This window comes from Crocodylus porosus, unplaced genomic scaffold, assembly GCF_001723895.1.
Source record: "Crocodylus porosus isolate Cpor-Errol unplaced genomic scaffold, CroPor_comp1, whole genome shotgun sequence".
Taxonomy (NCBI): Eukaryota; Metazoa; Chordata; order Crocodylia; family Crocodylidae; genus Crocodylus; species Crocodylus porosus.
The window spans coordinates 22,691,614-22,702,811 of record NW_017728911.1 but is presented as its reverse complement, the minus strand read 5'-3'; the positions used below and the strand labels follow the sequence as shown (position 1 = coordinate 22,702,811).

Here is an 11,198-nt window from a genome sequence, read left to right as displayed (position 1 = left end):
AGGTGGTGGGATCTCCATCCTTGGAGGTTTGTAAGGCCCGGCTAGACAAAGCCCTGACTGGAACAATCTAGTTGGGGATGAGCAGGGGTTTGGACTAGATGACCTCCTGAGGTCCTTTCCAACCTTGACTTTCTATGATTCTAATGTCAAGAAAGTTAGAAATCTGGAAAAGGGCCAATGTGGTCCGCATTTTCCAAAAGAGGAGGAAGGAGGACCTGGGAAGCTATGGGCCTGTTAGTCTTACCTCGGTCATGGAGAAGCTCTTTGAGAAATTATCTAGGTACATATCTGCAAGGGACCACTGGGGGAGATTATGCTTAGGGGCAACCAACATGGGTTCATTAGGGGCAAGTCCTTTCAGTCCAACCTGGTTGCCTTTTACGATCAGGTCACCAAATCCGTAGATGCAGGTGTCGCGGTGGACACAGTCTTTCTGGACTTTTGGAAGGTCTTTGACACTGCCTCTCACCCCATTCTCATAAAAACATTAGGCAACTGCGGTGTCGATGTCTACATGGTCAGGTGGGTCGCAAATTGGCTGGAAGGTTGCACCCAGAGAGTGGTGGTAGATGGGTCATTTTTGACCTGGAGGGATGTGGGCAGTGAGGTCCCCAGAGCTCAGTCCTCAGGCCTGCACTGTTTAACATCATCAGCAACTTGGACGACGGGGTGAAAAGCACCTTGTTCAAATTTGCAGATGACACTAAGATGCAGGGAGAGGTGGGCATGCTAGAAGGGAGGAACAGGGTGCAATTGGATCTGGACAGGTTACAGGGGTGAGCGGATGAGAGTAAGATGGGATTCAATACTGACAAGTGCAAGGTGCTGCACCTATGGAGAAAGAACCAGCAGCATACCTACATGTGGGGGACTCCCTTCTCATCAGCACAGAGGCAGAAAAGGATCTTGGAGTCATTATAGACTCCAAGATGAACATGGGCCGCCAGTGTGGGGTCACGGTCAGTAAGGCTAACTGCACCTTGTCATGCATCCACAGATGCATCTCAAGCAGGTCCAAGGAGGTGATCCTCTTCCTCTGTGCAGCATTGGTCAGACTGCAGTTGGAGTACTGAGTCCAGTTTTGGGCGCCACACTTCAGGAGGGATGTGGACAGCATCGAGAGGGTCCAGAGGAGGGCTATTCGCATGATCAGGGGGCAGCAGGGCAGGCCCTACAAGGAGAGGCTGTGGGACCTGAACCTGTTCAGCCTCCACAAGAGAAGGCTGAGAGGGGATCTAGTGGCTGTCTGTAAACTTACCAGGTGAGACCCTGTTCCCCCAAGCACTACCAGGAGTAACTAGGAATAACGGCCACAAGTTGACTGAGAGAAGGTTCAGGCCAAACATCAGGAAGCGCTACTTTGCAATCAGGGTGACTAAGATCTGGAACCAACTTCCAAGGGAAGTGGTGCTCGCTTCTACCTTGCAGGTCTTCAAAAGGAGGCTGGATAATCACCTAGCCAGGGTCGTTTGACCCCAGCATTCTTTCCTGCCCGTGGCATGGGGTGGGACTTGATGATCCGTTCAGGTCCCTTCCGACTCTACCGACTATGAAACTGAAATCCCAGTGCTTGAGTTATTTCTCTGTGTGGGGCAGATGTTTTCTTAGATTTTTAATACCACAACTGAAATGCTTCCTGCCTTTCATTGTAAGTATATCAATAAATACAAATATTAAAATAATATTCTAAAAGGAAGAAAAGGACATTATATTGTCTCTATACTGAACACAGGGCATTAAGCAATCTGCTCTGACCAGTCCCTGTGTTTTAGCAAATCTGACTTAGCAATTACCCAGGCAAATTTGACTTAGCAATAACCCAGGCAAATTAGTATGAATTAGGTTGTAGGTCCTGGCTCTTAATAATATGGAACATAAAACATAAGAACATTTTCTTATATTTGGAGCTATTATCTTGCTTAGTTCTGTTTATGTAAGGAGCTCCATTCAGTAAGTGGAAGTAATCATGTAAGTAAGATCAGCAAGATTTGACCCCAAAGGAAGACCCAGAATGATGATTTCAGCTAGTGCATTTTCTCTTACATGAGTGACATGCATCATGTCCAGCCTTGCAGGTCTAGGTACCATTTACTTGTGGTCTCCAGCAACTGGATGCTTTGGATTTGAAGGCTTACCCCATGGGGTTCCTCACACTGAAAAAACGAATACCTGTAATATGTTCTGACTGTACTTTTGGGCCTTAATATTTAGTTCATGGGGACTTCAGCTTTCAAGAAACAGGCATGTTTTTGCTGAAGAAATATTTACACATTTTAACTTTTAACTGGTGAATACAATAGCTTGTATGCTTGTACTTGTTGACAAAATAGGGATGGTATAACACTTAGAGTTGAGTATTTCAGTGTCAAAATATTGGGAAGTATCCAAGCATGCTAGACTTCCTCTTTGCTACTGTTGATTGTGGCTTTGGACCCTTATTCATTGGTGGAGAGACAGTTTTGATACAGTGAGGAGGTAAAGATTTGACCACATACACGTCAACTTGTTTTTCTTAACATAAAGTATGCATGTAGACACAGGAGCATCTTAGTTGCTGGATCTCCAGTACAATTTTTTTTGCTTTTGCTCCTTGAATTATTTTTATTGCTTTGATTTGATTTCACATTTTTCAAATACAATGACTAGTGCTACAAAAGGGTTACTAATGCCAATAATAAAGGCAAACAATTCTGTTAAATATATACAGAACATTTAACTATGTTTATGATTGGATTTGATTCCTGATCTGTTGTACTGACTTTTTTATTTTTGGTGTTTCATATCTCTGTTGTTAAGTATGTATTTTGGAGAGAAATAAGACTATCACTTTCTTTTCTAGACCCAATGTGTGTGGATCACGTTACAATGCTTACTGTTGTCCTGGATGGAAAACTCTGCCTGGTGGAAATCAATGCATAGTCCGTAAGTTATTCCAGATAAATATTATGTCTTGGACTTATTTTTTTATTGTGTGCTGCGAGGATGTGCCATGACTGTACAGAATTGAATACATTGGTAGTATTATATACATCTTTTATTTGCCATTTTAATACATGAAACTTTATACACAAGGTCCCTGAACTACAAAAAACCAGTGATAGGATGCTAAGGGAGTCCAGCATGGGTAGATCTAGGATTTTGAAAAGCGGGGTACAGATGGTATGGTGCATCATCCCATATAACACAACTAGGCTGTTAAACGATTAAAAAAATATTGTGATTAGTTGCACAATTAAAACGATTAGCCAGAATTAATCGCAATTTTAAACACACAGCTAAAAACCAAAAAATGATGCACAGAAAAACTCAAAATTATGTAGGTACTTTGTATGGTTGGGGGTGGGTGTGGAATGTGTGGGGGAATTTTTGAAGATTTTGGGGGCTGTATGTGTGTGGAGCTTGGAGCCTGTGGGGTGGGGGTCCCCACGTACCCTGACATGATGCAGGGGTACTGTGGGTCAGGAGTGAGGGACAGCAGCAGGGTTGGGGAGGCTGTGGCTTGAGAGTGAGGGGCAGACACATACACAGACAGCATTGTGCTGGTAAGTCTGTACAGGGGAAGGGGCAGGAGGGGCAGATTGAGGCCCCCATGGTGAGGGAGGGAGTGGGGCAGGTGCTGGGGTGAATTGGATCTGGGGCTGGGGTGGGCCATGGGATGGAACTGCAGGTGGCTTGTCCAGGGTTCCAGGGGGTTGCTTCCCCACCACTGTGTGCACACCCAGGGGAGGAATGGGGGCACGTGCCCTCCAAATTTGTGTGTGCTGCAGAGGCAGGCTGCCCACTGCAGACTGGGGCTCTGCACCCTGTTGCCTTTGCCCTGGGAGCTGCTCAATGCCACTTTGTATCTCCCGCTGCTGGGTGGGCAGGGGATGCATCAGCATGTGGCTCCCGGGGCAAAGGCATCAGGGCGCAGAGCCCCAACCTGCAGTGGACAGTCCACCTCTGCTTTGCACAACAAATCCAAGGGGTGTGTCCCCTCCATGCCTGCTCTGGAGTGCACATAGAGGTGGGGAGCCGGACCCCCTCCTGTGCTTCTGGATAAGCCTCCCGCAGCTCCGTCCCACGACCTGTCTCAGCCCTGAAGCCCCATCTTTTGAGCTGGTGGTAAATCTCATGAGCCCAGGGGTGTGTGGGGTTTTCTTTGATACTTTTTGTATGTTTATGAGGTTTTACATGCATTTTTATTTTATTTGTAGCAATTTGTCGACATTCCTGTGGGGATGGATTTTGCTCAAGACCAAACATGTGCACATGTCCAAATGGTCAGATAGCCCCCTCCTGTGGTTCAAAGTCAAGTAAGTTTGCTCCTGAACCCCTTATACTTCTGTTTGCAGACTGTCAAGCTATTTGGGTGCAGTATGTTAGTTCAGCAGCCGGTATTTAAAACAACTCACCTCTGTGTCACCAGACAGACTTAACCAAAGGAAAGAAAACCTGTCTCCTGTGATGAAAACTGAAGAGTTACGTAGAAGCCAGTCATTTAGACATTCCTTTTTGCCAAACTAAAACTAAATTAGTTGTATTGGAAACTATATTTACTTACCAGTTCTTAAACTAATTCTAGTTTGCCTTTACTTTCTAGTAAATCTCTCTGCTGTATTTGACACTAGTGCTTTGTATGCATCTACAACATTGCCTGATGTCTGCAATGGTTTCTCTAGCATCTTGCAAAGTCTACTTACATGTGTAATTCCACCAAAGTCATAGGGAGCAGTGAGGCAGATTGTATGTTCACATACCTGGACAATCTCATTGATTTCAAAGGACTTAAGCAGGAGTAATTGACAGCAGAATTTGGGTTTTCATTTCAGCAGTCAGGTGCAGTGTCCGTATTTTATGCCAGATGTTTTTGTGAATCTTAAGCCCCTGGCACATTTCATTTAAAGGTACCATGGGGTCTGATCCCCATCCCAACAATCGTGCCTCTTGCCATGCCACATGTCCATGGGACTGTGCCTTTTCTATATGCCAGTGACAGGGCAAGTGAAAGCCAGGTGCTTGCAAGTTTGGGGCTAAGGTTTCCAATCAACTGATTTTTCAGCCTGGACCGTGGACCTGCCACATTCAGTTTAAGGCACCATACAAACCAGCCATAAAATTGCCTTAACTTGGGTGCACTTGCCATTTATGTTCTGATTAACACATTAATCATGACATAAATGCAATGAGTAGAGGAAGCCTTACCCAGGTAAAAATTTCATTGCCACAAATAGAGTTGATGAAAAATTATTGGATGAAATGTTTTATTACCAGAAATCTTGATTAATTGAAACTAAAAGTTTTGAGAGGAATATATTGGTTTTGATAAAACTCTTGTCAGACTAAGGTAGACTCTGGCCAAAATGAAAGAGAAAGAGGTTCATCTCTGAATCCTAGTAGCCTAGTGATTGTGACACTTATTGAGATATAGGAAACTTCAGGACCTTGCTCTGCTCAATTCAGACCTGGACTGTCCCATATCTTAAGTAAGTGGGACATAATCACTGGGCTATTTCTGGTTGTGTGAGGTGTATGGATCTCAAACAGTGTTGAAAGGTGTTGGTTTTGTCCTGGTGTGGAACGGAGAATTTATTTTAAATCTTGAAAAATTTTAAAGGATGAGAAAAATGTTCTCACCAACCTCTAGTCAGAAGTTTTTAAACAGTGTATTAATAGGAGTTGAAGGCGGATATACCTGGTTAAAAGTTTGCAACATTATTTTACCTGTTTTGTAATGCATGGAGTCTCCCATTTTTTAAATCTCTCTTCAGGACTTATTGCAATAGCAGATGTTCAGATTTTTGCTTTCATAGTGTTAGGAATTAACTAAGCATTTAGGTTTGTGATTTTAACATCTTTCATGCAGCAGCAGTGAAAGAAAAAGCATAGAAAGTAAGGGAGTGGTGTGTACTATAATAACAAATGTTACTCTTCATGGACTGAGCTTCCAAATCCTTACCTCTGCCTGTTAGGCAGACTCCTGCACTGGTAGCATATGGAGCAACACTTCCCCCCTGCTTTTGAGGTGCCCACGGTGGAGGGAATGGGCTTGTTAACACATCCCTGTATACGGTCCCAATTTTCTGAGCTAGTGCAAAGCAGCTTTGTCTCTTTCCTGCCCCTTTAGAGTGCACAGAAAAAGCACTCTCTTTATATGAGGCATGTTTCTGTGTGTTTGTCAGAACAAAGCAGTATCTTGTCTTTGATATTCATGGAGTGCTTACTCTGGCAACTTGACTTTTCTGCACAACCCCCCAGGTCCTGACTGAGGACTGCATGCATTTCTGCATTTGTGTAACATTTTTGAAAGAAAGTTTGTTTGACCTAGTGCTGTTTGGAGTGGCTGAGGAACAAGTCTATAGGTGCTGTCTTCTGGTTCTGTGCATTCGCAACCCTGTGCTCTCAGCCATGTACTGAAGTTAAAAAGCAGGTTCAAGTATATTGAGGCAGAGGTGTCATTATTAATGACACAGGCAAGAAAACAAAGGCTAAACCTAAGGAGTGATACTTATCCAAGATGGTTATTGTGGCTCTCCTGGTTTAATTCAGCCTTAGAAGGCTGAAATGCAGCTGAAAAAATTACTCAGTAGTTTCCTTGGCACAGAAGTTTTAACATTGATGAACTTGCTGGTTGGCTAGAAATTACTTTGTAGCTCTTGCAGTTATAGTAGCATAGCTAGGGTAGGAGTGGGCAAGGGGAGCAGTAGCCCTGGATGCTCATTTAGAGTGGGTGCTCACATGATGGAGCAGTCGACAAGGTGCAGTGATTCCGTGGGGTGGCAGTATCATGTGTGGTGTAGGTAGCTGGTGCTGCAGCAGCTCAGCCTTCCCCCATACTCTCTGATGCACTCCCCTACTCTCCAGCTCAGAGCACCAAACATGCTAGCTATGTCTCTGACTTGATGAATTTCAGGATTTGCCTACCCTTCAGTTGGAGGTGTGAGTATAACATGTGTGGATCTACCCAAACTGGGTCAAATACAAGTTGCTGAAATCCATGGTAAGCTAGCTGTCCAAGATGGATTTATGCAAAGTGTGTTTGTTGTGGATGCACTTGTTATTGTAACTCAAATTAGTTGGAGTAAAGCTAGCTCATAGGTGTCAAAATATACTACAATTGTACTGCTTTTTACAGTACAGACTTTGAATGCTCCTGGGCTCCTGCCCCTCAGTGAAATAAATCGCCATGACAGGCTTGGTGTCATTGCATTGGCCAGATTCTGACAGCAGCCATCTACAGACAAATGAGCTTAACAAGTGAAGGCCTCTTGCTTTTGTCCAGTTTTGAAGATAGTGGCCTGGCTAATTCTTCTTCCTAGCATCTCCTCCTGAGGAGTCCCTTTGTGAATCAAAATGGAGTATCTCTTTCATGACCCAAAAATAATTTTAAAAAGTACAAAGCTAGGAAAAAGAACTCTAGCAGCCTTTGGATCAGGACTAGCCTTCTGGGGTCTTATTCCATCCTATTGCTTTAAAACGTCTTACAACGAGAACTGTCAAAGTACACCCCTTTCTTTTTCAAACTATCATCACGGATGTTCTGAGGCCTTAAGAGCTGATTATTTTCAGTGCTCTTAGGCTATCACAGTTTTTTACCTCTCCCTATCTTAACATGCTATGGGCCAAAGCACATCTGCTCTGTTTCAGTGAGTGCAGATCCTTGGCTTAGTGTGTGACCCTTAAATGAGATCTTCATTTGGTCACCCTGAAAAGAAAAAGTGCCTAGAATGTACACGTCTGTTGCATTAGATGCTATGAAGATATAATAATAGAAATTAGTAGGGGTGCACCGATGAAGATTTTTTGGGCCAATACCGAGGGCCAACTTTTAAGGAGCCATATCAGCTGATACCAGTCTGATTCTGATATGCAGCTGGGTAGCTTGGAGACCAGTGTCGGGCTGGTAAGTCTGGTGTGGGGAAATGGGAGGGGGGACAGATCGAGGCCTCCGTGGTGATGGAGCTTTTTGTGGCTTGTGGCTCCGTCTCATGCCTCAACCAGCCTTGGCTGAGCAGCACCTGCCCCAGCCCCACTCCTTCCTTCACCTCGGTGGCCTCGATCTGCCCCCACCATGCCCCTTCCCTCCCCCAACCCCTTCTTCCACACCAGCATTACCAGCTAGATTGGGGCGGGCAATTATTTCAGGCAGAGGGCCACTTACCCAGTTTTGGCCAGCTGTTGAGCCACATGGGAAGCCCTGCTCCTTGACAGGTGCCCCGCCCCATGGTCACCATCTTGGGACCATTGTTCCAATGTCTTGGGACCAATATCCCAGGGCCAGTACCAGTGGGGCCCGAAGCAGGGCACAGGCTGGCAGGGGTCTGCGGAGCCAGGCTGGGCTGCACCAGCAGGGAGCAGGGGGAGCTGGCCCAGCTCCACAGAGCCCCTACCGGCTAGACCCTGTGCTCCTGCCACCCTGGTCTGGGCCCCACCGGCGCTGGCCCTGGGACACCGGTGTGGGCCTCATGCTCCTGCTCACTCCCAGTGCCCCCCAGCCCTGCGGTACAGGTGGGGGGCAGCAACCAGCCCCAACAGCCTGCTTGCTGGTGGTATGGAGTGCAGAGGAAAAGTGGCCCCTTGCCCGCCCCATGGCCAGCACTCCCTGCTGCAGCCATTCGCAGCCCATGCGAGGCTGTCCTGAGCAGGCATGTTGAACCTCATGAGATTTCTTTTGGCCCAGTCCTCCAATTTGCCTAGGTCGCTCTGAATCCTAGCCCTACCCTCATTCCAGTTACCTTGTGCCTGATCTTGCAAAATGCCCCTTGTTCAGAGATGTTGAGGATGCAGCTACTGCTTTTTATTTGTTACATGGAAAGTGAAGGATCTTATGTTTCCCTGTTGGAATTATTAACTAGGACATGCATGTATTTTTTTTTGCTCTGCTGAGTCATCTGTTGAGGGTGTAATGATATATGCTATGTAGACTTGAGCATTGGGCCAAATCCTGAAGCTCTTACCTTTTTTATAGAAAAACAAGATAGTCAGGTTTTGTTACTTTGGGATTTTTTGCACATTTTTTCAGCCTGACAGCATCTTTCACTTTATTTATACAGTTTTGAATGTTAATTGTTGGCTCTGTCTATAAATGTTTGGAAGTTCCCGCTCCTACAGCTAGTCCTCCATGAACTCAATTTCAGGTTCTGAATGTAAATCATTTGTAGGATTGGGCCTGAAAAAGATAATAATTAATGAATATTTTAACCATTCCCTGTGTATTCTGGGATATGGCAAAGCTGTGTGTGATGTCGCCAATGCTGTGCAATTCCTGTGCCTTTCAGTAGAACCTTTATCAATCTACTGTCTTTGGGGCAGATTCTTTTCTTCTGCTTATTTGAGTAACTCCATTGACTCTGACCATCTCTGATATAACGAAGAGGAGAGCCCAGCTTTTTACTAATAAACCAGTTTTCAGGATTTCAAACGCAGAGCAACAGCTAAGCCTAAGAAACACATACCTGTGTTTCTACAAACTTTTGGTGGGTTGATATTTCACAATGCTCAGTATGTTTTCTTATTGACGTTTCAAAACATTTTCAAAAGAGGAGATAAAAATAATTAGATTGTCTCTGGTATATATATCACTGATTCAGCCAGGGGACAGAGTTCTTTGGTTGAATGGTCTGTCTTAATAATGATGACTAGGTATACCACCCATCTCCCACAATTATTTTATTTTAAAAAGAAGCAAGAAATGTTTTACTTTTGAAAAGCTCCTTTGAGTAGAAGTGAAACAAATTATGGAAACTTTTTTTCAGGGTTACTTCTAAGATTGTTTATGTAAAATGGGGGAATATACTTAACTTTCACTTGAACAAATAATTTGAAAATGAACGTATAAGCTACTGTTAACATTTTTATCTCAGATGTAGTTCAAAGTATTTAAATGACTTTGGTGCTCATGTGGGAATGAAAATTAGCTTTTGGCATGGCTGACTCTAATTGAAATCAGTTTGTGGTTTTTAAGTTCCTACCCTGCTTGACAGATGATATCATTTCCTACGCTTTTTCTAATCCCCTCTGTTTGTCTAAGATTGTATAAAACTAGGTTGAACTAAACATTTTAAAGCAGCTATACACCTTTTTCTGACCTACTTAGGGTGTTAGCCAAAAATCTTCACCAGATAGTTATTTCACATTTGCAAATACTTTCACTTTTTGTTGAGGAATGTTATTACAATTTTTATGGCTATATTTTAGGCAACAAAGATATATCACAATTATTAGAAACACAGGAAATGTAAGTTCTAGTTTGAACCTCATAGAACTTTAACATTTAAAACATCAGTGTTTTAAATAGTGGATTCTTTTGAATCCCTACTCTAAAAGTCTACTAAACTTAGCAGAGTTTATAGAATGGCAGTATGTCCTCATGGCAACGAAATTAAAATGATTTCTGCTTAAAAAGAAAAAAACCCAACAACTTGCATCTCTCTAGTCTGTAAAATGCCAAATGTTTCTGAAGAGCTTGGGCCGCAGCACATTTTCAGTGGTTGATGTACCACCTGCCAGTAATAGGCTGTGGCTGCCTGTGGAGTTTGTATTTCTCAGTCCTTCTGACCATTTCAGACAGATTAGTGTAGGTATCTTGTGCTCCCTGACAATCTACTAAAATGCTAATCTGACAGTAATCCTATCCGGGGAGGAGTCTTTCATGTGGTTCCTGTTAAGAAGGAAACCATTTCCTGGCTGCATATTCAGAATGTCTGCCTCAATTGGACTCCGTTGTCAGACAGTGGGAACTTTGACGAACATTAAATCATGAAAGCTATCCACTCTTATACAGATGAAGAGCATAATATTTTAAGTGGTTCCTGACATTAATTTGAATAACATATTTGTCCTTATTATCAAGAAAGTTCAATGCAGGCTTTTTGTGCTTTCCTGGTAGAAGATAGATTGTATGTTAACCACTATTAACTGGCTTAGGTTCAAGTGAAGAGGAGCATGAAGTGCACCTCCCCATTTTCTGTCATTTGCAGAGAAGCTTTCCCTCTTTAGAGCCTTGGGGTGTGCACTGCTGGCCTAGTAGCAACTACCAGCACCTCTCCCTTATCCCTTCCTGTTCTGCATTTGTTAGCAGGATCGGGGAGTTCATTGGCTTCCATATCCCCATCTTTGTTTATCGCTCTGATGCTGAAATCTTAGTGCTGCTTGGTGGTGTCTGCCAAAAGAGCTGTACTTTTCCTTTTCTGCCAGCCTGTTTTTGCTTTGGTGAACTA

General features: G+C 43.8%; 1 protein-coding gene across 2 annotated transcripts in view; it reads left to right on the top strand.

Annotated features, from left to right (window-relative positions):
* The first annotated feature begins 2,840 nt into the window (after positions 1–2,840).
* Positions 2,841–11,198, top strand: part of FBN1 (fibrillin 1) — a 204,211-nt gene continuing 195,853 nt past the window's right edge. For both annotated transcript variants that reach the window (XM_019533627.1, XM_019533626.1), the window contains exons 1-2: positions 2,841–2,922; positions 4,197–4,295. In XM_019533627.1, coding sequence (XP_019389172.1) covers positions 4,244–4,295 — 52 coding nt within the window. In that variant the 5' untranslated portion in view covers positions 2,841–2,922; positions 4,197–4,243. The remainder of the gene's footprint in view (positions 2,923–4,196; positions 4,296–11,198) is intronic.